A 27,398-nucleotide genomic window follows, 5' to 3' on the forward strand; every position below is an offset into this window, starting at 1 on the left:
GTTAGCTGGGATAGGCTCCAGCCCTCCGCGACCCTGTACACAGGATAAGCGGTTGACGATGGATGGATGGATGGATGGAATTCATTTTTCATTTAAATAGTGCTTTTCTGACACAACACTCAAAGTGCCTTAGTGAACAGAAGACTCTCCTCAACCACCAACAGTGTGCAGCATCCACCTGGATGATGCGACGGCAGCCATAGTGCGCCAGTACACTCACCACACACCAGCTATTGGTGAAGAGGAGAGAGTAGAGTTATAGAGCCAATAAATGGATGGGGATTATTAGGAGGCTGTTATTGAGAAGGGCCAATGGGGGAATTTGGCCAGGACACCGGAGTCACCACTACTCTCTACGAGAAGTGACTTGATCCTTTCTGTGGTCAGTAAAAATCTCTCGGTTTAACATCTCATATCCCCATCACTGTACTGGGTCATAAAGAGTCAAGACCCACACAGACCACATTAAGAGCACCCCCTCCTATCCTCCCTAATATTACTATTGAGCCAGTAATGGAAATACTGTTATGTTGTTTTGGGGCTGGTTTTAGTCATCTACTACAAGTAACGGCATGCCATTTACCATATTCTGTTAGTTTCATATTAAGAATATTAAGAAGGGCTTGGCAATCATAGGACATTAAGGAACTATTCCGAATAACATGAACAGACTCAAGACAGGTAACACGGGACAGGGGCGACTGCAGTGGCAGGCCGTGCATTTTAAGTCTTGGCCTTCAGTGTGATTCATGGCATTAAAAAAAAACACAATTTCACAATTAATAAGACACCCTATGCCTTTGGGCATCATACTGTACATTATGTCACAGCTAACTAGTAATACCAATTGACATTTTAAAAACATGTTCACGCACGAAAGCCAGAACTTGATTACACTTAATACTCAAGCAAGCCTAATTTTAACTGCAGCATGACTGTTTTGTGAAATGACCATCAAAAATCTATCTAATAATATCTATCTAAAAAAATCTATTCGTCAGGGTACACGGTTATTCCATTCAAGTTGGATGAGAAATATTCCTACATGATATCTCCGACCATAAATGCATTATATTCCCCAATATTCAGAACTGCACCGCTCCCGTTAGCTTAGCAGGTGTTTGACTCTCATTAGTGATGTCTCCTAGCAACCGATCTGATAAACAATGCTGCAGCGCTATGTCTCCTAGCAACCCAACCGATAAACAGTGCTACAGCGCTAGCATTTGTGCTTCAGGTGTACGATTATCAAAAGAGATTATAAAGTTTTATACACCTGTTTCTGCAGTTAAAAACCTTTAATCTCATGTAATGTGGAAACGAACTCATTTATCGATTACCTAATAAAGTTAATGTTTATCACTTACTCTGTAAATCTCCCTGAGTGTCGACATGTTTCTGTGACAGCATGTCCCTGCATCTCAGCGAAATCAGAGTTGAACATTTCAACTTAAAAAAAAAAAAAAAAAAAAGACTTGAAGATGCATTTTTCTTTTTAGGAGTCCCTGAAAATCCGCCCACAGAGAAAACTGATAGGTCTAGTTAGCAGGAAGAGTGACCAATCAGGATAACATTTCTGTCACTGGCACTCAAATAAAAATAGCTGTCGCGACCGTTGGCGCTGGATGTGGGCGTGTCCAGCGACGCGACAAAGTTGAGACAAGTTCAACTTTATTCAAATGAAGAGCGACTAACGGAAGCGACAGCCAATAGGAGAGAAGACGGGAGAGCTCACGTGATCCTTCTCTCTCTCTCTCAGCTCCTGCAGTAACGGAAAGATGGATGAAAGGCTAATTGTTGCTGTTAGAAATTTCCCAGTGATCTATGATATGTCTCTTCCCACGTACAAGGACCTTTTTAAGGAAAATTTTCGCGGGGATTTTGTGGACCCAGACAGACCGGCGTTTGCGTTTTCTCCGCAGATAAACAGCCGCTCTGGCAAACAGCACGCCTGGTTTCTCATTCATCTTTGATATAAAGCATTTTATGTACTGATTCCATTTAGATTGAGTCTTTTCCCTCCAAAATGTTTGTTTTTAGTGGCAAGAAAAGAGATTCGCTGTCAACAGCAATGGAATGACATCCGTGAATGTCATTTATAAACGTTACTAGGCAACCAGTAGTGGGAACGCCCACTAGCGACAAAGTCACTGGCAGTGTGAACGCAGCTTTATCCTGGACATAAGTTTGCAGTAACAAAAGGCGTCCCTCGAATCTATCGGTGATACATGTTTTCGGAGGAATATGGAATAAATCAAAAAGTAACAATTTATTTGCCAGGTAGGACTTAAAACATAAGTTACAAAATCAATCAAAGACAATTTCACACATGATCAGAATAAACAAATATTCCTAAAATAGAAGACAAAACAAAAATATATACCTGGTAATAGAAAATGACACACAGCGATAAGTGTGCGTATATATGTAAGTATTTATATAATTTATACATCACCCCCTTACCACCTTATTGCACAGTACATTGTGCCTAGTATCTTTTAATAATATGTGAAAGGATGTGTGGCAGGGCGGGGCCGGGTGGTGATTCTACACACCCCGTCCCTTATCAGGAGAGGGATAAAGGCCGACTGCGGACGGTGGTGCAACTAGAGAGAGAGCGTGCGTTGTGGACAGCTGTCTGTCATGTGTGTGTTTGTCTTTTGACAGTCTGATCAAATAATGTGTCAAGGAAGAGATAACAGTAATAAAAGTAAAGACACGGCTGATATTACTCCTTGATTTATCACAATGAAAATAAAGGGTTAAACATTAGACATTTTTTGCCCATCTGATTTGTCTAGCAATCAATACTCTGTTCCAATGACAGCACGGAAGATCACGTCACTTGAGCAGGCAGCTTTGAGTGCCTGTTGACCTTTGACCAACAGATGTCAAAGGTCAATCCTTCAAGTGCAGCAACACCACAGCATCCGAATATCAAACAAAGCCGGATATCAAGTCCTTTCTTTGTATCCTACATTTTTCATTAACCCAAACCGGATCCTACAATCAAATACAACTTAGCTGGAGGTTTCACCAGCTATGTCTGCTGAATTTCACCATACGGGGGTCCCTGGGTGAGACTGCACTTGTTGCCATGACAACCCCAGACCATAATCATCAGTGAAACATCTTGTGGTCTGTGGCGTCCTCTGCTGTTCAAGGCAGCCTCAACACTCAAAGAACATTCAGTAGATTGAGCGATCAACATTATTTCTCATTTCTGACTCATTTTTTGATCACACTGCCAAGACATTTTACACCACCTCAGATTAGAAACACAACATAATGAAGTTTATTACATTATCTAAAAAAATATATCATATATATACAAAGGTGTCATTAAAAGATGAACATTTCAAAAGCTTTCATTTTTAAATTTGTGCAGAAAAACCTTTTATTGTTATTTCTTAAAAAATAAGCAGTGAAACACATTTTTAAATATGAATAATATTTGAAAAACTTTTGTCCCCACCAAATCAAATTCAGGTGGGTTCACCAACATGATGACACAAGAAAGATTAAAAAAAAATACACACAGAAGACAGCTTGTGAAGTAACAAACAAATAAGAATAATATGTAATATATATATATATAGTTGAAGTCAGAAGTTTACAAACACTTTAGCCAAACACATTTAAACTGAAATGTTTTTGGATTCTTCCAAAATTTGCTGGGATTTTGTCCCGTTCCTGCAGACACAACTGATGTAACTGAGTCAGGTTTGTAGGACTCCTGCTCACACACACTTTTACAGTTCTGCCAGATTGAGGTCAGGGCTTTGTGATGCCACTCCAATATCTTGACTTTGTTGTCTTTAAGCCATTTTGCCACAACTTTGGAGGTATGCTTGGGGTCATTGACCATTTGGAAGACCCATTTGTGACCGAACTTTAACTTCCTGTCTGATGTCTTGAGATGTTGCTTCAATATATCCACATCATTTGTGAAGTGCACCAGTCCCTCCTGCAGCAAAGCACCCCCACAACATGATGCTGCACCCCCCATGATTCACGCTGTTCTTCAGCTTGTAAGCGTCACCCTTTATCCTCCAAACATAACGATGGTCATTATGGCCAAACAGTTACATTTTTGTTTCATCAGACCAAAAGTAAGAACTTCGTCTCCATGTGCACTTGCAAACTGTAGTCTGGCTTTTTATGGTGGTTTTGGATCATTAGCTTCTTCCTTCCTGATCAGCCTTTCAGGTGATGTCAATATAGGACTCGTTTTGCTGTGGATATAGATACTCGTCCACCTGTAACTCCAGCATCTTCACAAGGTCCTTTGCTGTTGTTCTGGGATTGATTTGCACTTTCTGACCAAACAACGTTCATCTCCAGGAGACAGAATGCGTCCCCATCCTGAGCAGTATGATGTCTGTGTGGTCACATGGTGTTTATACTTGTGTACTATTGATTGTACAGATGAATCGTGGTACCTTCAGGTGTTTGGAAATTACTCCCAATGATGAACCAGACTTCTGGAGGTCCACAATTTATCTTCTGAGGTCTTGGCTGATTTCTGTTGATTTCCCCATGATGTCAAGCAAAGAGGCACTGAGTTTGAAGGTAGGCCTTAAAATACATCCACAGATACACCTCCTATCAGAAGCTAATTGGCTAAAGGTTTGACATACTTTTCTGGAATTTTCAAAGGTACAGTTAACTTTGTGAACATACATTTTTGACCGACAGGAATTGTGATGTAGTCAATTAAAAGTGAAACAATCAGTCTGTAAACAATTGTTGGAAAAATTACTCGTGTCATGCACAAAGCAGATGTCCTAAACGACTTGACAAAACTATAGTTTACTAATATTAAATCTGTGGAGTGATAAAAAAATTAGTTTTAAGTGTGTGTAAACTTCTGACTTCTGACTAAGAAAAGGGACATTTTGTTCAATATTAATTAAAATGAATTCACGCTGTATAATTCTCTGTCGATTACACAGGCATATTATCATTTGTGTCTAATCCTTTAAACTAATAGACAAGCATGCTTTTCATGTACAATGAAAGATTCTGCTGTTACGGGTGGTCAGCGCCATCTTGAGGAAGACACCTTTATATTTAAATAACTGTGACAGGTGAGGGGTGGATTACAGGTGCAGGATTTAAAAATGCTAGTATAACTGCACAGACAACTACCATCCCAAACTGAGTATTTAGTGGTGGCGAGATGGGCTGCACAATATACAATGTTCTTTTTTCTGCTATAGAAATTAACTTGCGGTATCATTTTAATGCATGCATCATTCAGGGAGCAGAAAATACTAGGCAAGTGTCTAGCATGCATCTAGTGTTTTGCACATTGGAAAAGAACATCAGGGTAAATAGCAAAAGCATGTTTTGTCTTTAAAATGCTATGTCCTTGTACTGTACACAGTAAGCACAACACCTCCAGGAAACCTCAGAAACAATGTCTTAATGCCCAACAGCCACGGTATTTGGCTAGGTGACATCAGCCGAAAAAGAAAGTCATTTCAGAGCCGGAGCGATTTGATACATTTTATTTAAAGATTATGAAGACAAAAAACAAATTCCCCATCTTTGGAGTTATGTGCACTAATGAATAACAGAAAATAAGACCAGGAACATGTGTTGAGAAAGTAAATAGGGTCTATTTTTTTATTCAGTGTTCATATATTTGAAGTCAAAGTATAATCTGTAATATTCTGGGTGGGCATGGGTCTAATTTGTCTGTGCCCACCATTGGCTACGCCACATATGTCTACTCTTCTAACTCTGTTTACCTTCTTTATCTGCTTCTTGTGCTGTTGTATCTGCCGTTGCACTTCTACTGTATAAAGGAGCACACAGCTTAGATAATCAGGCTCTGGACATGAAGCCGTTTGTCAGGACGGTGGAACCAGACTTCCAGAAGAATCTGGAGGTGGGTCCATTTGAGACAGTGAACATGTACCCGCTGACGTGCCACCTGCTGGGAACCACACCTGATTCCAATGACGGGCACCTGGACACCACCAAACACATGCTGCTGCCATGGAGGCATTTTTACAAATGAATACATTATCGGTGCTGTAAGCGTATTTTATGGACTGGTATGCAGAAAATGTTCCTACTTTCTGAAAGATAACTCTGACATAAGTGTCCTGAGATATCAAACAAGCAAACAAAAATGTGTCCACAGTCTTTAAAGCTTTCTGCCTGCCAATCATTTTGTGCCTTCTCATAGTTTTGTAGTTGAAGGGAATCATTGAGGCTCAATGCCATATTCAGATTCATAATAGCTGCCAGTTGAGGGCACTATACAGCACTAATGCTGCTCTTCTGTCTGTCTCAATAGGGCTTTTCACACTTGAAATCGTTAACCCTGGGTTATCCAGTTTCATGTTTCACACTGTTCATACTTTAACCTGGATTAATAATTATTCCTGGGTATTCAGGTTACATTGTTTCACACTGTACATTTGTGATGGAGTGGTGGTAGTAGTGGTGTAGTTGTCCCTGTAATAAGGGCACTGTAAGTCGCTTTGGATAAAAGCGTCTGCCAAATGCATAAAATGTAAAATGTAAACCCGGTGTTATTATTTGCAGTATCGATACCACTGTCAAATGTCTGTGAAATGTCGCCAAGCAAATAAGTCTGTTTGGATATCATCTTCAGAAATATGCCAAAAAACATGGAATAATGTCTCTTCATCATGGCAGTTATCGCGTTTGCCACCATTGTTCCACACTTTACCGGTTTCCCTCAGACGGGGAACGTAAACAGCGTGTGAAAGGTACAAAGTGCATTAATATTTAATGAGGTAAGCACTGAGGCTTTATTTCATTGGTTGTCTGTTGCTAAACAACTGTCTGAAACATTCTAAAACCGGATCGTTTCACACTGTATTGCTTTGGCACCGCAACGCGGGGTTAACCCCGGAAATGCGGTGCTAATTAGCGGTCGATCGATATATATCGCTGAGCCGATAAATCAGACGATATTCTGACTTTTTTTTCCCATAATTGGCATCGGCTGATACATTTTCCCGTTTGGCCGATTTGTTTCTTGAGGGCGCCGAGAATCACCTGCTTGCATGTGAAGCGACTGAGACATGTAAATGACCAGTCGTGGTTCGTTTTGTTGTTACGTGCCATTGTTTTACTACAATAATAGGCCGGTGTGCAACACAGTGTCATTTAAACGGTCCGCATATCAGAGCCGCGGCAGACATAATGTCATTATGAGCTCATAATGTTAAAGTGCTCGCCTGTTTCATTCTCCCTCTCTCTCCAACAGTTCCCTGTAACTATTAACTGTCTTGTCTAATGATAAAAAGGCAAATATCAATAAGACTAAGAGCATATACAGTCTGCAAATATGCACATATCTCGTTTAAACAGATGTAATAAGCCAACCTCACAAAACTTGAGCAGATCCAGCGCTCATAAATCTTCCCCTGAAGCACGTAATCTAACAGTCTCTCCTCAACAGTTCCCTGTAACCTTTAACTTGTCTAATAATGAAAGTCAAATACCAATAAAACATTTTATTATATACCGTCTGCAGATATCTCATTTAAACAGATGTAATTCCTGAACTTTACAAAAATCCAGTATTTTCTTCCCGTTGAGCACTCATCTAACGTCTTCCTCTGGAGCGTGTATTCCATCAGCCAGAATCAAAACATCAGGATTAAATATTCCTAAATGTTCCAAGCAGGTGATCCAGGCTGTCAGGAGATTGCTGCTTGTAAATGCACATCTCGTGTGCTATGAGTAAATGTCTTATTCACTATGGACTGTATTTTTTAGCAATTTTATGTTTGTTATTTACTATATAAAATTGTGTGATATATCGGCATCGTGCTAACCCTACTCTGGAGCAGGGTTTCATAATCTCATAACCGGTGCTAAACCCCTTTCAGCATTACAAGTGTGAAACGTTGCTTTACCCGGAGTTAAAAGTGGGGTTTAGAATCAAGATAACCCAGGGTTAAGTGCAGTGTGAAAAGCCTTTATGACATCTTTGGAGTGCCAGGTTTTGGAAAGAGTGAGCATTGCTAATAAAACACAGTCTTATGGAAGTTAAAACGCCTAAAATCACTTACAGCTCCTTTAACTGCGTCCAAAACCGCTGACTTGTTCCCAGTGAATGTTACAGTGTTCTCAATTAGGAGTTATTGCAAATTTGAGCCAGTCTTAGACCGTAATCCCACGTGGTATGTGGGCAAAACATTCTGCCGAAATGGTGCCGAATTTGGCCCAACTTTGCTATCTGGGTAAACCGATTTGAGTCTTATATGCCAAAAATAAGTTTTGCTGTCTCGATGAACAAAGCCACGGACACCAATAACTCATCATCTTTAAATACAAGAGTCAAGACTAAATTAGTTAACTAGACTAATAAATAGGATACTCCTGGAAACAATCAAGCGAAACACAAATAATTAAGACAAGACTTCAAAATAAAAGACGGAAGAATGAAACCTTGGAATAAACGCAACATTTATACCAATATGATCATTACTGCACTGTTTATGCTTACAGATCTGAATAACACTAAACGTCTCTCATATGGGATTATAATTCTTGGATTTGAAATGTATTAGTCGCTGAATGATCTGGAAATGATGTTTCAGTTGCATAAAGCTGTGTTTATTTTACATTTCTGCAGATGAGGGAAAAATTGATCAGAGTGACACTGAAACAAAAACCTTTTAGACTCACAAGATTAAAGGAACACAGACACACACACACATGAATATAGACACAACAGTCCAAACACCTGCAGGATAAAGAACAAATGTCACGCAGAATGATGTTCATTAGTCAAAATTAACTTCTAATGTGCTAAAATTTTACTATATGTTGTTAAACTCCTTGTGTTTGCAATTTAATCAAAATATCAAAACAGTCCTTCATTTGACATTTAAACCAGAATGACATTAAACCAGTATTACATTTATTTATTTTTTAAATAAATCTTTTCACGTGACTTGTTGAGTGTGTTACTGCGGAGACCTAGTGCGTGTGGAGGCTTCACGCTATTCTCCGCGGCATCCACGCACATCTCAGCACGCGCCCCACCGAGAGTGACAATCATGAAGTGGTTACCCTATGTGACTCTACCCTCCCTAGCAACCGGGACAATTTGGTTGCTTAGGAGACCTGGTTGGAGTCAATCAGCAGGGGTGATAGTCAGCATCAATACTCGATGAGTTACCCAGACACTCACCCTTCTACTTTACCAATTTGAAATTGATTATTTAAACAATGGTAATGAAATTAGCACTGCCAGGATATAAAGGGCTAAAGGTAGCCATTACTGACTAACTTGAGTGAGAGATTGAAATTTTCAATTTCCAAGTTATTTGACCATCTTCAAACTCTCATGTGTTCATCAGGACTTCATCGAATCCATCGCTAACAACGGAGACTATTCAGTAGAGACGGGCCACTTCAATTTAAATGAATGAGAGAAATTGGAACGCCCATGTAGAAAGTCAGACCCGCCTTCCAGGTAAAAGAGCCAATCACCTATTAGATACAGACATCGCCTGTCAATCAGAGACATTAGCTATACAAGCTGGGGAAATTACGTTTTTAGCGTAATCCGAGGTAACACAATTTATGACTCCAGTGTTGTCCGATTGTACTGCTGATTTGAAATATACACTTTGATTGTCATCGTGACCAACCGTTTTTGAGATTTGGGTCTTTCCCCATTCTAGTAGACTGGCATGACTGGAAATAGCCTCCCGAGACCATTCCAAAGATGGCCGACAGTGGACTTGTTAATACTCACTGATGTTTACGTAGTTGTTTTCCTTCCAAAAACTACCAAGTCACTTCCTGATATCCGGTTTGTGAACGAGGAGGTTCTTTTGAGACGATTTTCTCAGCGCTGCTCTGGATGGCCCAATCGCAGACGTTCCTAATTGCTGCATAAGGGCGTTTAAAAATGTATTTATTGAGATTGCAGAGCCAGATTTCTACATCTCAGGTCCCAACCCTTGAAATTAAGAAATGTAAACGAGTATAATGAGATCTGAATGGGTCTCAATGGGAGTGTCCCTTGGATAGACAAACTTTGGCCTTGTTCTAAATGAAATATTAGCTTACTACTTCCTGAAAACGGTGCATTAGCCTATATACGGTATATATGTTTTACACAAACGTCTCCGAAAGTTGAAAATGGAACACAGTATAAACAAAATCTTTAATATCACAACATATTGATCAACTTCAATAACGTCACATGTGTCAGCAACACCTGAAAACTGACATTCCAAGCAATTAACACTCAACTGAACCAAACATTGAAATTCATATCAATCTTTATTTGTACTTAGAAATTTTGCGCAACAAATGTTTTTTTTTTTCTTTTGTCCTTTTTTCCTTGTATGATGTACACCGGGGCAGACGGACAGTCGATGTGAATCTCTCATGCCTTGAATCCTGCAGGAGCGGCTGAAACTGACCTCTTACATAAAGTGCTTCTGTCAACAAACGCTTCTCTTTTTTTTTTTTGCAATAGAAAAAATGAAACGATGGTGGAGGACACATTTTCCATGGCTCACAAGAATAGTGAAGGAAGAGGGAATTCCTTAAAAAAAACAATAGATAGAGAAAAGACAGATAGAGCAGAGAAAGTTCAATGAAAAAGCGTTTCAGCCCAGGATCAGACTGGATTTGCCACCGGGAGGGTTCCTCCGGCCAGAGGGGGCGCCAGCAGGCACTGAGGCACCAGAAGACTGTGCGGCGTCCTCTTTCGGCTCCGGAGCCTCATCTAAACACACACAGAGCAGCAACAGTTAGGATAGCGATAGAGCGGTCACAACACCCAAATCCCAGTGGTTCATTATTCACAATACCAATTTCAATACCACAGCAGAAGCGACTACGGTATTGACCACACTGTTAATATTTATTATTTAAAGCAAACTAACTTTACTTAATGTTTCATAAAGCTGAAGTAACTTTTTCAGTGTTGTAATATTTCCTTCTATCCCAGCTTAATATGCAGAGACAACTATCCCAGATAGCACACGTACATCTCCAAGATATCTGATTTAGATCTTTTCATCAGGAAGGCGTCAAAACCGAATTAGCATCTGCTAAACATCTTAACAGCATCGGATTTACAAACATTCTGAATGATAAACGTCTCAGGCTACGTCTACATTAATCCAGATACATTTGAAAACGGCATTTTCGTTTCAAAACGCTCTCCATCCACACTAACGTTTTCAAGCGTTTTCCAAAAGTTGCTCGTCCACACAAACGTATGAAAACGCTTAAATCGGTCCGTTTTAGAGCTTTACATATTTGCCCCTCGTCTAGTCGTTTGAGCCGTCCGATAGCCCCACCCCCAACTCATACTATTGGTTGAGTAACGTTGTTGGGGGAGGGGCTATCTGACAGTTTGACGACTGCAGACGAGGGGCAAACATGTAAAGCCTTTTTAAAAACATCGTTTATTTTTGCAATTGTCTTCGGTGGTGTTATTGTCACAGAAATTATACACTGTAGCTTCAAGTAAACATGTATTAAGCGCAACAGTGTCAGTCCACTTTCAGCCATCTTGATTTTTCCTGGAACTTTTTCCACATTCATTTTTTGATGCTAATGAAATAAAATGGAAATTTATAACAATTAATTTCATGTTTTTAATTGCAAGTACAAAAACAACATTACGTTAAATATTTGCATCATGGGAGTGGGCGGTCGCGGCAGGGCTCTTTAAGTTGCACTTTGTTCGCCCCAATTCTCGGATTGGTGGATCTTTCTCTTCAGCATCATGGGTAATGAAGTTCAACAGAAATTCCACGATTACATTTTATTGTTGTCGTTGAAATAACGAGGATTGATGGCTTCAACAGAAGCATATTCCACTGATTAACAACCTCAGAGTTCATGGTAGTGCCGTTCGATCCATTTTCATAAGCCATAACTGACAACATTTAAATTAATCCAACTTTAACCAACAAGCTGCTCACGTTGAGAGCTTATTCAAACAGCGTGGTTACCCCAACTACATTGGTACTTGGTACTACGGATACTCTTAAACATCAATATGTAAGAAGCACTGGTACTTCACCATTACTGGAAAAACAACTGCAAGCTCAATGAGCATATCAGTATTGGGTCTCTAATGAATTTTAATGTCTGTATATTTCCATTATATGGTGACGGCAGTACAGATGTACATCTAAAGAGCCCATAAGTGTAACGTCTCACCGCCAGCCTGATACAGAGGAAATGTAGATTTCCTGCAGGAAGTGTTCGGTTCATCTGGTCGTAGGTGCGGTTCAGCCAACGTTTTCAATGTTTATATAAAAACAAAAAAACTATATAAAATGATACATTTAGTCATTTGAGTCATGTGTGTTGCTAAAAACACAAGCCGTTTGTCAAAGATACACACATTTGAGTGAAACAGTAAGTTGAATCAGTCAAGAAATCAGTCGGTTCGGAGGTATTAGCTGGCTAGCAGCTTCATAAGCCCTACAGTCACATAAATAAGTAATTTAATGTAAAATGAAACTACTTTCATATTTGACAGTCTTTACAGTGCGATTATTAGATCTACATTAATACTGATTTGATGCAGTAAGAATGAACGCCTATAACAGACAACATGAAGCTTATATACACATTTCCACATCGCACAATTCTAACATTGAACAACTTGTCCCGTCTGTTTACACTATCATACTTCATTAACAGACGTGTTTACATTAATATCACCTACAGAGGGGTATTTTGATTAAAAAGGCACACGCATGTGAGTGTTTGAAAGCAGCTGACTGTAATCGAACAGTGCACAGGAAGTTATCTTGGTATTGATGGTATTTTTGTAGCATCGGTGGCTATTAAAGTACTGAACGGAGATCGTCACACTCCTGGCTAATCGTGGCTGCACCCTGCTGGACTAACGTCTTTGGCCGATGAGTTTTAGTTTATTCAGCGTCTCGTGCAGGAGCGCAGTGTTTGTAGATGCCATATAAAGTTCATCAACATTTAAAAACACGTATTGAAGTTCATTTTGATTTTAAATGTGACCGCCTTACGAATGCATGCCACTGGAACGTTAATATACATTGCAGAATCGTTGTAATTTAGAGATGAGATCACGTGGGTGTCTCTAACCCAAAGAGCTGCACGATTGACTCCAATGTAAATGGCCTCTTTGCATGTGAAATGAGACCCTAGAAACTGATTTATCAGCATCATCTAAAAGCAGAACATTCACTGTAGTGCATGACTATTAAACAGCTCTTTATTTGAGCCCAGTTCACGCAGTAACCGACCCAGTGTTGTGTTAAGTATCCATTCGTCATACTTGAGTCCATTTTCATGAAGGTATCTTTACTTTTACTCAAGTAAAAGTTAAAGTAGCTCATGAGAAAAATACTTAAAGTAACTGATTTTAAATTTACTTAATACTTAAGTATCAAAAGCCAAGGCCTACAAGAAAATCACAATTTACAGAACAGCTGATTAATCCGACGGCAGTTTATTTGATTGGCGGTGCTCATCATTTACTCTCATGCCATCCCAGACGTGTATGACTTTTTTCTTCAGCTGAAAACAAAGATTTTTAGGAGAATATTTCAGCTCTGTTGGTCCATACAATGCAAGTGAATGGTGACCAGAACATTGAAGCTCCAATAAGGACACAAAAGACAACAATTAAGTAATCCATGTTGTTTAATCAATGTCTTCAGAAGAGATCCAGTTGGATTAGGGTGAAAAACCAAACTATAACTCCTATAAATCCTAAGGCACGGTCAGGATTTCAAACTCTGTTACACTTCCTAATGCTTGACGCATGCGCAGCGCGCTAGATGGCGCTATAAGAAGTGTAATTGAGCTTGAAATAAGGAGACTGCTGTTAAGATGAACAGTGAAATAAAGAGTTTTATTTTGGTCTGTTGGCACCCAAAACCAACTGGATTGCTTCAGAAGACATGGATTAAACCACTGGAGTCTTATGGATTACATTTATGCTGCTTTAATTAGCTTTTCAGAGCTTCATATGTCTGGCCACCATTCACTTACATTGAAAGGACACACAGAACAGAGATATTCTTCTAAAAAATGTTGTGTACGTGTTCTGCAGAACAAAGAATGTCATACATATCTGAGATGGGATGAGGGTGCGAAGACGGTGCGATCATTTTTGAGTGAACCATCCCTTTAATGAAGCTTTCAAGTCACGTCATAATGATAATATTTATGAGATTAGTGTGCAAGAACAGCACCAAAGTCGTAAATCCAGTGTGATTGTCTTGGAGTGATGATTTTCTGCGATGGGTGCATGCTAATTTAAGAAGCATGGCAAGGATCAAGCAAATTGGTGACTGTACAGTTTAGATCGCATGTACTTTGTCCCATTGATGAATAAAGCTTGCCAGAAAATAAGACTCATTTATCTAGTTCATAGGAGGTGACCATCTTGTGCAACAAAATAACATTTCCCATCAGTATATGTGGCCAGACAAGAATGATCAAATAAGACACACCTAATATGCAGTGTACATGTGAATACATGTACATGTTATTGCATTGGTGGAACAAAACAAAAAAAAAAAAAGTGAAAAAGATGAAATTGCAAAACGGGTTGCAAAACACTTGAACGCTCATTACAATCGAATTTATGACTTCTGAACTTGTACAATAAGAACGCAGTTTTTACCTTGAACCAGTTTAAACCACAACATAACTGATATAGTGTTTATATTGGCAATGTGTTAAACGTATGGATAAGACATGCTACTGAAAAAACAAGTCCATAAATTGTAACACTGAAGGTGGACAAGAGACTGTGCTCTTTCCATTTGGGCCATTAAACAAACACACAGCAACCACCCAGCACACCCTAGCAACTGCATGCATTGCGCTAAAAACAAAGTTAAAATGACTTCGCAACAGCATAGTAACAACCTGGCAATCACATACTGTAGCAATGAGCCAAGACATCACCTTGACAACTGCAAACTTCCAGACAGTGGCGGAGCTAGGGGGTGGCCATTGCCCCACCTCTCCATCCCGGCCGTCACTGTACCCCACCCCCCTTTTGGTATCTCCGCACCTCCAATAATGAATTTGATTGAGAAAATTGTGATTCGCAAAACAAATCATTCAGAACGCGTTTTGAATCTTTTTAATTGGTTCAAATGAATCAAATTTAAAAAAGATTCAACTCAAACAATTCTTTCATGAATCAGACACCCATCACCGATCTGCATGCTTGTTATTCTTTGCGGTGTCAGTCGTAAAAAGTAACAAAAGGCCAAGTATCAATTTTCTCTTCAAAATGTAGTGAAGTAGAAGTCAAAAGAAATATGTATACTTGAGTACAATACATTAAAGCCCTCCCCCAATATTCAAACAAATCCCATTTTTCCAGCCTTCTAAAAATCACTTCCTCGAATGCTGCCACCCCGCCCATCTCCCCGCACCACTCCCGAAACGAGGGTGCCCCAGCTGACTTACACCCCAAGGATGATTCATCTGCCAAATGATAACTGCAGCTAGGACCCAGCTTTTTTTACTATCCCCAATATTGATGACCGCCCCATTGAAGATACAGAGTCTGGGGCAAAATGAAAATTGAGAGTCCAATACATCACACATAAAGCTCTGAACCCTCAACCATAATTCTTTGATCTTGGCACATCCCCAAAAAAACATGGGTTGTGTACCAGTCTTCTGATTGGCATCACCAGCAGGTGGGTGTGTCTAAGACCAAGCCCATACAATCAGGAGCGGGTCCAATAGAATCCATGTACAATCTTGAATAGCATCAGACGCACCCTTGCATCTCTACATACAGCAAAAACTCCCTCCTCCAATACCAACTTTAAATCTTTCTCCCATAATCTCTTAATAAAAGTTAAAGATCCGACCCCCAGACTCTGAGTTAGCATGGAGTAATACACTGATGCCTCATGACCTTTTCCAAAAGCAGTAATCACCTCTCCCAGGGTATCTGCCACTTTGGGTGGGGGGTGCTACTCCCAAAAATAGTACAGAGCAGGTGGCACAGCTGTAAACACAAACTGTGAACTGGGAATCCTAAAATGTTTAACCATATTTTCAAAAGATCTCAGCACTGCACTCTCATATCGGTCACCTAGCATATTAACCCCCCCCACCCACAGTCCACTCTGACCTCCCGAAGGGGGACTTTTTAATACATAAATTTAGGATTCAGCCAAAAGCTCGAGGCAATATTTAATTAAATGTCTGAATGAAACACTCTGGACACTTTTGTCCATACCGGGGGTTACTTCTCCAATTAGTTTAATAGAAAGGGTTTGCAAATGGCAAAATGGGGGCAAGAACTTCCTGTTCAATGCCAAACCAGGGAGGGGCTCTCTCAGGTGGGAGCGACCAATGAGCAAATGTCCGAGACCAAACGCATTATAATAAAATAAAATCTTGGGTAGGCCTAGCCCACCTTTGTCAACCGGCCTATGCAGCTTACTAAAATGTGGTCTGGGACGTTTATCGTTCATAATGAAGGACTTCACCATGATATCAAATGGCTTGAAATAAAAGAGGTCCCGTTTGGGCCAGGGAAGGCGCCCGGCTGGAAAGCCGTTGAAACACTGTACTTAAGTATTTGTACTTCGTTAATCTGACATGACCAATGCATGAGGTGAAGGCAAATCAACATGTTACTCTACATTCAAAATCCAAGCCTGTGGAGTCTAATCCTCTCACGGTCACCAAACTGATGGTAAAGTAATCATTTCTGCATTTACAAGCCTGTCCGTTTGCCTCTTGACGCCATGTCATGTTAATAGTTTATTTACTCTTGTTTTGTACCAGTTTAGGTATACAGTGTAGAGCCTAATGTAAAATCTGTGTCCTGAAGCAAAAGCAGTTGAGAAGCACTGATCTAAATTAAGGAATGCCTGTTACTACAGCTGTCCTTAATGAGGAGTCCAGACCGAAACGGTGGCCAACAGACGTGGAATCATGGAATATATGTGTCCGTCTGTCTCTCTCATTAAAAGGAGACGGAGGGAAAATTCCAGAACTAATGCACGACTTCACCGACCATTTATTCGCCACATTCTTCAACAAATGAGAGTCATGCATTGCAGTTTACACGCAGGAGAAGAGGCAAATCAAAGCATCCAACACTGGATTTTTGAGGAAGATTACAACAAAATACTGATATTTCCAGAAGTAAAATGATTCTCACCATTGTGGTCTTGTTGTTCTGGTTCATCCTGCAAAACAAGAGCAGATTTCCCATCAGCAAAGCGGCAATGACAGTATTTGTAAACCTTCTCTTGAAGTGAAACATGAAGCTCTTCAGTTTAACTACTTCATGGCAACACAACAGAAGATATTTTGACTTTTTCCACTTTAAAGTGTTTGTGTGAACATGTAGAAAACTAAATAAGCCAAATATCTTTGGTATGACCGTTTAAATATGACAATTTAGCTTCAGGTATATTTATCTTGTTTTAAGGGATTGTTTTATTGATTTTTTTACTGGAAATCAAGACAAAAATACTTGTTAAAAACATGTTTCATTTGTTTGTAGTGTATATTGTAACATTTCTGAAGGAAATTATAAATACACAAGTCTAAAAATGACTGATGCATTTTTAATTGGTATATTACTTGTTTTCCAGAACAAATATCCAAAAATCATTAACCCTCGTGCACCCTTCGTTTTAGAATCAAACTTGTACTCTTCGGGTCAAATTTGACCAACAATAAACACTCAAGTTGTGCATTTTGGGGTATTCAGACCTTATTTACCTCTAAATGACTAAATCACATTATTCACTGTCATCAAAAAACTGATTTTGTTATCTGAACTTAAGCTAATAAGTTAATGTATGAGGAAAAATATTCTAATGTCATGCAATGGATCAGATTGCCGTCATCTGCTGGAAAACTTAGTGGAGCTGTAGTGTAGCAGTTAGCGCGCTGCGCTACGAACCTGGCGACCAGAGTTAGATTCCCGCTCATGGCCAACACCAGTGACGATTATCTGAACCGGTCCCGGGCCTCCCCTAGTTAGACTCAGCCTAAAATGAGTACCTGGTGCGGTGTGTAAACATCGCCACTGGGGAGACAAAGGCGGTCGGGCTGGCCACCCACCCCCTCGTGTACTGTTCCGGCCTTCATAGGTGGTCGCTAACAGCACTTGCCCCTACAGTCTGTTAAGGCTAAATGGGGGATCTTTGTCTTTGTCTTTGTGTGTGTTCTGCATGGTGAATGTGTTATGGTCTCACAGATTCATTTCTGTGTGTGTTCTGCATGGTGTCTGATTTTTCTTACTTTATTTGACATATATTTCAAACAAAAGTGCTCCGTGTTATAGTCTCTCCAGTTCACTGCGTGTGTTTAAGAGAGAGAGTAGGTGTGCATCATTTTCACTCTTGATCAGGGGCGGACTGGGAAGAGAGATCAGCGCGGTCATAACGTGGTGGCCCATTTCAGCTTATCGCGGCCCATTCGGCCCCGTTTCGTGTCCAGCCCATCGGAAAAATGCCAGAACTTCCCAATGGCCCATCCGTGCCTGCTCTTGATGTTTTATAATCTAACCTCTTCATTTCTGTGTGTTTTTTTTCTACATTGTGGCTGATTTATAACGTGACATTTCTGAATTAAATTACATTCAGGGGAATTTTTTGTTTTTTTGAGGATTTTGTTGGATCAAGAAAATTGGGCCGATGTTATTGGTCGATATTTTGCCCCTCTCACACAGCCTTCATTACATCAGCAGAACTGGAGAATAATTTTTGCAGAAAAGTCAGGGAAACAAACACCTGTAAATAAGGCTAGCACTTTAGCAGAAGTAGAAGCAGAAAGAACTTCCTCCAAAGGACAAATATTGTCTCTCTGTACAGCGAGCCGAGGCTTTGACTGACCCAGAGAACAGCTGTGGCGTCCAAACGCCGTCTGTGCGGCTGTTAGTTCTTACCACACCCAGCAGTGTTATTTAAGACACACAGACAGTTAACAGCACTACTGTGTGAGCCAAATACAGTTACAATAACAAAACCCCTCTAAACTTACTGCACACACCCAGCCAAACTGTGCTCTACTACACAATACCAAAGTTATCTTGATGTCCTATAAACGACTAATAATTAACTGCAGTTCAGTTGACCTATATTCAGAACAAATGAACCGTGTTTTATTGGACACGTTTGAACTCACCACATAGTTGGCCTGTTGGTCGCCGCCGGGTGCGCCGTTGTCATAAACGATGGCGGGCTGGCACCGCCTCAGAGGGGCCGACGGTTCTCCACACAGAACGCCAGAAGCTTCTCCACCTGCGATGACATCACAACACTCAGGCAACAGAGTTTCAATATTCTTTCAAATTAAAGCAATTATGATAATGCATGTCCTCTGTGGGCTTCCATATGTTTGGAAATTCTGCTAAGCATCTCCTCTAACGTTCCACAGAAGAATGTCAAACAGGTTTGGTACATTCACGAAGAGACTATATATCAAACCAAACGTTCAATGAATCAAAAGAACATCCTGTCTCACCACCTCTAGCCGACACTATGAACTTCCTGTCGCCCATAAGAGCCGCTCACTCAACAAACAGAGGAAATTTCAGAGTGAGATCTGCACAGATTAATGGGAGTCTCCTCCAGTCTAACTAACAGACCACTCACTGACCCGATGATGCATAAAACATTGCACAAAACCACAAGAGCTTGCAAAATAATGACAAGCCCAACCTGATTGGCTACTCTGGCTAGCTTTGCACAAATCGCAGTGCCTGCCCACTTTTCAACCACCTTTGTTCCATTAATTTTTCCATTGGGATCTCTTAAAATCCTTTAATATAAGAGTTGTGAACCATAAACCAAACCTATCAGCTCCAAAGTGAATCAAAATATTACAAACTTCGATTTGAAGCAAAATATGTACTTGAAAATCAGACAACGGTACAAGACACTTAACGTCTTTAATGAGGCAATGTACTACAATCCCATCAAGCATTGTGAATGACAATCAAATCAAAATCAAATGTCAAACTTTTCATTTGAAGTTGTTTATTTTAAGTGTAGAACCAATATATATATACTGGAGTGGTGGTGGCATAGTGGGTTAAAGCACATAACTGGTAATCAGAAGGTGGCTGGTTTAATCCCCACAGTCACCATCATTGTATCCTTGAGCAAGGCACTTAATCCAAGTTGCTCATAGGAGTGGGAGGTCACTGCAGAGCTCTTTTGGTGAGCTTTGTTTGATGCGATTCTCTGATTGGTGGATCTTTCTCTTTGGGATCATGGGTAGTGTAGTTCTTCACCAGAAATTGTACTATTAAACATGTTTTTTTTTTTTTAAATGAATCTGAAATAACACGGACGGATAGCTTCAACAGAAGCATAAATGATCGATTAACAACCTCAGAGCTCACAGTAGGGCTGTCTTTAGAAGACATTGTTTTTGCGCTCTATTAAGGTGGAATAATGCATTGTTTATTGACCCGCCCATAACTGTAACAAAACTATAACCGTGAAATATGATCGGCCATTTTTACACATCAGTCAGACAGTCTGTTCCTGTCAAAGTGGCCCGTTTTTGACCAGAATAAGCTGCCAAGTGGACTAGAGGGAGACCGATATATCGGTTTTACCGATTAATCGGTGCTGATATTTGCTTTTCGGAACCATCAGTTATCAGCAAATATCTGCACCAATATTTGCCATCACCCTTTACGGAAATGTACTACAAGTAAATGTTTGTTTTTACTCACCAGACTTTTAAGCGTAATGCAAATGAAAAATACTGATAAATATATATGATTTCACACAATATAGTTGTGACAGGGTGGAGGGCGGGGCCGGGTCGTAATGCTACACACCCAGCCCCTCATCAGGCTAATCAAGCCTCAGAGAGGGATAAGGGCCGACTGGAAGCTGCAGTGTCACGGCCCCGCCCTCCACCCTGTCACAATAGTATGCAAGACTGATCATTTTTACATTTCACCTTTGTTCCTTTTAATCACATTTTAGCTTGTGTACAATTGCACAAATTTCACATTCTTTCAATTTATATGATGTCACGAATTTGCATTTTTAAAAACGATACCAGCTGCTGTCACTGTTTGATACAATTTCATACAAATTGAAAGTTTGGAACCTAATGAAGACACAATTAATAATGATATTATAAAGATAATAATTCAAGTGCTACTATATTAAAACTACAATGCACAAAAAGAATTATGCACTTGTATTTGTGAAATTGTCATATTTACAATGTTTTCTGAAGTTAAAATATTGCACAATATATGATTGTACTTTTAAATATTAATGTATTTACACACGCCTAGATCAGGTCTTTGGAAACTTTGACTTGTATAGTGTATATGACTAACTTGTACAAATACTAACAGTTACATATTTGGCAGATGCTTTTATCCAAAGTGACTTACAGTGCACTTATTACAGGGACAATCCCCCCCGGAGCAACCTGGAGTTAAGTGTCTTACTCAAGGACACAATGGAGGTGACTGTGGGGATCAAACCAGCAACCTTCTGATTACCAGTTATGTGCTTTAGCTCACTACACCACCGCCACTCCACCACAAATACTTATTGTACACGTTCTCAAATTCAAATCTACAAGCCCTTCTAACTGAAGTCCAACAGGCAAATTTCTGGTCTGTAGGCTTGCTTTAAAATGGAGAATGTACAGCCCGGGGAACAGTTTGACCAAAATCAGAGTTGACGTTGTTAAACACAATGTCAGCGGCATTCCAAGACTCAACTAAAGTGATGGAGACGGCACTATCACGACAGATCTGGACCCTTTGCAGACAAATGAGGTCAATTTCCTTCAGGGCGCAAACTCGTTGTATAAGACGAGGTTGAATCCAGGTTCCTAAATGATGCCTTCTTGTTCAGTAGAAGGATCGTGGCGCTCGAGTTCTTCTTCGCCACAACACATCTCAAACTTTGGCGAGTAAAATCGTAATTTGTACACGCCAGTGGGAAATAAAAGTCCTCTTTTAGTCAGATAGTGCGGAATTTTGGTCGCATATGCGAGTGATTTACTCGCCATGTAGAGTGCTTTGTGATAAAAGGAATACTTTATAATACACTATCGGCTGACCTCTAAAGCCAACCAGACATTGTGCTGATAGTCAAAAGACTGGCTATGCTAGACTTCCTCCTGAAACACTCACCGTTTGCACGAAGAAACCAAACGCCGCATGCTAGCAGCAGGATTCAACAACACCCAGATCAAAGCATTTTAAGAAAGAAAGAACAGAGATAAGAATGCCACCTGCCCAAGTGAAGCATTACCGCCAAATCAAAAGCTGAGCCATAAGTGCAGATTATCCTCATCTAAACGATTATCTGTGTATGAGCTTGTGCAGAGCTAATCGCACCACTACTGCAACCCAAACCAGCTGTACTCCGCATTCAAATCACCCTCAATTATCTACAAACACATAGCATAGTACCATTTCAAGAGATCCTCAGTCCAACACTACACATCCTAACACAAAGCTCTGTTCTAAAGCTAATCGAGCTACCTTACCATCTACATAGGGAGCTCCTATCAAAGGCAGAGAGAATTTTGCCAACATATGGTCTCTTAGAAGGCAGCATAATATTGTTGGCTAGCTTATAGGATAGCAGTCTTGTCACAAGTGCAACTATAGCCACTTTTCCACCATCGGGCTGAACAGTTCTCATCGCAAAACCGCACCATTCCATGCCGATCCTGGCCAGCTGGCACGGTTAAGGTTGAATTTTTCCACTGTGGTACATAACAGAACCGTCTTTAGTTGACAACGTGAGAGGTAAACAGCAAAGACACGGACCATGTTGTTAAAAGGAAAGTAAAGAGAGAAAGGCGCAAGGTTTTCCATCATTTGCGGAGGGCTTGTGTTTGCCACCAGACACAAATATGCAGAAAGGTAGAGGTACCAGACTAGCCATTATTGACAAATTATTATTCAAGTATAACTATGAGAATACATCGATGCATTCTGAGTTTAAATGAGCAAGTAATTTACTTCCCTTACGAAAAAGTCATGCATAAAAATAAATGTTGGCTACAATACTAGTTAAACCATCATCATCATGAAGAGACACTAAATGAGGCGCCACATGCTAAAGCCATTCTACCTGCACGGTTGGGAACGGTCGAGTACGGTTAGCTAACCGTGCCGAGAATTCCAGGCCGAGGACAGTTCGTAAACGTGCTCCAGTGGAAATGCTACTGTATCCGTTCCGTACCCAGAACTGTTCAGCGAAATGGTGGAAAAGAAGCTTATGATGCCTTAAAATGCTGTCTAGATAGGCAGTTCAGTATTTGGGAATTGAGAGTTTGTAACAGCTGATTGATCTTGGTGTGTGCATATCCAACTGGTCTGGAAGCATCATTATGATGTCATACAGCATCATGCTCCATTTCATGGCTTTCAAACTTTAGAGCCTGAGTCACTTCCTGAACCACTGGGCAGTCAGGATATCTGTCCAGGAAATTACATCATGCAAATGATATGCTGACACACTTGTGGCCATCTGTGAAAGCAGCTTTAGTTTTTCCCATTGAGGGACAGATAACAGTAGGTTAACCGTGGAAAAAATCATATAAAATGAAAGTAGGTAAAATCACAGCATGCTACATTGCAACTGCAACTTTTCCCAAGGCATAGGATAGGTCTTTAAGGGTAACAGACAGAAGTCATTATTCACAGAAAATGTCAATTTATGTTCATGTGAGTGTGTACCTGGTGGGTTGTTCCTCCGGTGCGCATGGGGGTCGTCAGGTCCAGCGAAGATACTGGAGGCCATCTTGTTTTTGCGCACTGGTTTCTCCTCGTCTGTACCGAAGGAAATATTAGAAGCTCCGCCGGGGGGACGCAACACCCTATGAGACATACGTCAACAGAACATTATGCACAACCGCCCATTCATCTGAAGCAAAAAACACGTTTGAATACTGACAAAGGTACAAGGCTGGGTACTTCAGGCCCACATTAACACACATACCAGGCAGGATCATTAACGGCATCTGCCACCTTTTTCGTGAGATGTTTGCACGAGGTATGCATGTAAATGCATTCAGTGAGAGACTGTGATATAAACACGGAGACGGTAAGCAACAGCGAAAACAGTCCGGGTAGCGCATCGTCATAGAGTAACACCTCATTGTGCCCCTAGAAACTTCCCCATCCCAGTCTAATGAAGAGACAACCACTTGCCCACCCTACTGATCAAAATGCCCCGCCAAAGATGGCATCTTAGTACCAGCTCTGCATTCCAGTCAGAAAAGTAGTTCAAAATGGTACGTGCCAAAATTGCTCAATAGCCTCACAACGAGAAATTATATTTAATATTAATAATGATGATGATTGGGACTGGGTAGCTCAGAGAGTATTGACGCGGACTACCACCCCTGTTCCAATCCAGGGCGTGCTGAGTGACTACAGCCAGGTCTCCTAAGCAACCAAATTGGCCCGGTTGCTAGGGAGGGTAGAGTCACATGGGGTAACCTCCTCGTGGTGGTGATTAGTGGTTCTCTCAATGGGGGTGTGGTGAGTTGTGTGTGGATCGTGGAGAGTAGCATGAGCCTCCACATTCTGCGAGTCTCCGCGGTGTCATGCACAATGAGTCACGTGATAAGATGCGCAGATTGACGGTCTCAGAAGAGGAGGCAACTGAGACTTGTCCTCCGCCACCCGGATTGAGGAGAGTAACCGCGCCACAACGAGGACCTAATAAGTATTGGGAATGGGAGTTCCAAATTGGGAGGAAAGGGGCTAAAAATAATAATAATGATGATTATTTATCAATATAATTCTAGTAATAATACAAATTAGTAATATTTTGTGCCAACTTTTTATAAGATAATTCACTCTTTGCCAAAACATTGGGCACACATAATTTATTAGGTTTCCAAATGAGCTATAATAGTCAGAAATCACCCAACTTAACTATAACTCCATGATAGCAAAGGTAATGTTCCCAAACTGGCTAACACCGATTAAGTTTTGTAGAAATTGAATCAGCAAGAATGGGTATTATAAAACTATTATCTCCAGTTATCATTGCAAATTAAAAACCCATTTTATTACATTGTAAAATATAACATTTCCCTTTATACCCCACACATCTACAGCTGACTACAGTTGACCTTATCTGCTCAGACAAGGATCGGATTCCCTTGTTAGCTGGTTTTCATTCAGCACGCATGTGAATTCATTAAACAAGACACAAGGGTGGGCGAGAGCTCCGGCATCCACAAAGCCTGCATAAAAGTGGCGGGTCCGTGATTGATGTGGCTGAGGGAAGTCCAAATCGATGCTTTTGAAAAGCAAAATTGCTGCCCTGAGCTGAACACCCCCCACGGGATGCAACCAGCTGACACCCGGTGGCAGCTGTCAGGGGTCTAGCTGGAGCCCCATCCTAATGCAACTTTCTGCTCATTCGGTGAATAAAATCGACGGTGTGGAGCACACAGGAGATTATAAAACCAGTGCGCAGTTAACCTGCCGTCTGGATAGATGTAAAACAGATAATGCATTAACCAGACAAAACCTTGGGGTCTATTCAGGGGACTTTATTCGAGAAGGCCGTTGGCTGGAGACCCCACCCAAACATGATCCACAGCCACACAGCAGACACATGGCATTAACAATCCTTCATCCAAGACATCCAAGACACCCATGCCCAAGATCTGTCCTCGAATAGATCAGCAAATCAGACCGAGCGTCCAATAAACATCCCAGATTTGGGCTTGACCTACATTTCATCTCTACACTTCATCCAATTGAGGGGAACCCCAGACACACACAAAATTAAAGGTTAAATCGGAGAAAACTGCTTATTTTAAGCTCAATCAATTGTGAAAATCAACCAGATAGAAAATGCATCTATAGATCTGTCAGAGTGACAACATGTTGCATCAATATGCGCATCAGGACATCTCAATTCAGGATTAAAAAGCAACACAATAGCACAATCCTGATTTAAATACAACAAGATTAAACGCAATAAACCACTTATTGTTCTATAAAGCCACTGTTGTTTTAAGCAGAAGCCACGCAACATGTTTGACATGCAAATGCATGACTTCAAATGCATGCATTCCTCCCTGGAAGTTGGAGATATCTTAAAAATGCATCTCACACACTTCAAAAAAAAATATGAGTTTGGATCACAAAGCTTTGGCCAGACATCCAAACCGTCAAATGCATTTGGTTGGTTGGAAGAAATTCAATGCAACTGCTCCAACCCTTGTATCAGAAACCTTTTAAGGACAATGGAGCGTGTATTTTGGGGCAGGAGCTTGAGGTTAGACACTGAATGGTCTTATGACTTAGATTAAACTGCAAAATCCAAAAGAGAGAAAACACCTATTCACTGGGTCATAAAAGACGGCAATGCAAACACAAACTTGAGCAAATCTTTTTGAAAGGCCAGTTGAGATGGTTCAGTGGCAGTCTGCCATCAACATCAAAAGGCACCAGACATCTGTTCATACACATGCCAAATGAGAAAATAATGTGTCTGGACTGGATCTCAGACCACAATAAGGGTGGATGGGTCTTCATACCTATGAGGAAGAGGATGGTGGTGATGATGGTGGTCGACAGTCTGGATAAATTCAGATTAAATCCGAACATTTTATAAATCCAAAATCGATTAAATCCATATAATGCGGCATGCATGCATCCTTTGGATCCATGCATTGGATGAAGAATCCAGCAGGCCGTCTTCTTCACTACTACCATCATCATCATCATCATCATCATCAATATCTCTTCCAGCTCTAAGATCTGCTTTTCTTTTGTTCGCGTGATGAACCCAATAAACCCGGATAAACGCATTTACCTGGAGCTGTTTTTGGCACCGGGCTCCATGCCTTGGAAAGTGGTCGTCGTGGTCATGTCGGCCGGGGTGTTGTGCTCGCTAAAGCGCGTTATAAACCTTCAGCTGGGCTAAATCCGTGTAAATCCTTTATCCCGCATGGACTCCGCCCGGACCAGCTGAAACCCGAGCGCAGCGACGCGGCCCTTAGACCAGCCCACGAAACCCCGCCCACCGAGGCGAGGCGCGACGTGATTGGACAGAAGAGGGCGGTAAGTGGCGTTTGATTGGAGCATCGATTGTCAATCTGTCAACATCCTGGATGACTCTTTCATGAGGGGTTTTGTCATGTGGTTTCCTGCATTATCGTCAACTAAAGCATGCTTTGTGAATAAAATGCTTGCTTTGTGAATTCAGATATGATCAAATACTTTAACATTTTACTTTAAAAGCTCTTTTAAACCGGAGGGTCCAATTTTCTTTAACAAACATCACTTTGCAGTCATTTTTAGTTTGTGAGAAATATTTATGTAATTATGTAATTATTTCTCACTAACTAAACTGTACAGCAAAATTTGATTCCTGTGGAAAAACCAGATTAAGCTG

The 27,398-nt window shown here is 40.7% G+C and overlaps 1 protein-coding gene across 1 annotated transcript; it reads right to left on the bottom strand.

The window, feature by feature from the left end:
- Positions 1–10,274: 10,274 nt before the first annotated feature.
- On the bottom strand, positions 10,275–26,984 carry LOC127648357 (jupiter microtubule associated homolog 1-like). Its single transcript, XM_052133020.1, has 5 exons — positions 26,817–26,984; positions 23,711–23,850; positions 19,156–19,271; positions 17,177–17,204; positions 10,275–10,744 (listed from the first exon to the last, which is right to left on the bottom strand). Exons 1-5 carry the CDS (start codon positions 26,870–26,872, stop codon positions 10,626–10,628), a joined length of 459 nt encoding a protein of 152 aa, XP_051988980.1. The 5' UTR covers positions 26,873–26,984; the 3' UTR covers positions 10,275–10,625.
- Positions 26,985–27,398: the final 414 nt, after the last annotated feature.

The sequence above is a fragment of the Xyrauchen texanus genome, chromosome 8, assembly GCF_025860055.1.
Source record: "Xyrauchen texanus isolate HMW12.3.18 chromosome 8, RBS_HiC_50CHRs, whole genome shotgun sequence".
NCBI lineage: Eukaryota > Metazoa > Chordata > Actinopteri > Cypriniformes > Catostomidae > Xyrauchen > Xyrauchen texanus.

What these genes read in the sequence shown, in the direction of transcription:
- LOC127648357 (XM_052133020.1), bottom strand. Translation starts at nt 26,872, where the DNA reads ATGACCACGACGACCACTTTCCAAGGCATGGAGCCCGGTGCCAAAAAC. An exon ending in CCGGAGGAACAACCCACCAG is followed by an intron (nt 19,272 to 23,710) that starts GTACACACTCAC and finishes ATGTCATCGCAG; the next exon opens with GTGGAGAAGCTTCTGGCGTT. An exon ending in AGAACAACAAGACCACAATG is followed by an intron (nt 10,745 to 17,176) that starts GTGAGAATCATT and finishes GTGTGTGTTTAG; the next exon opens with ATGAGGCTCCGGAGCCGAAA.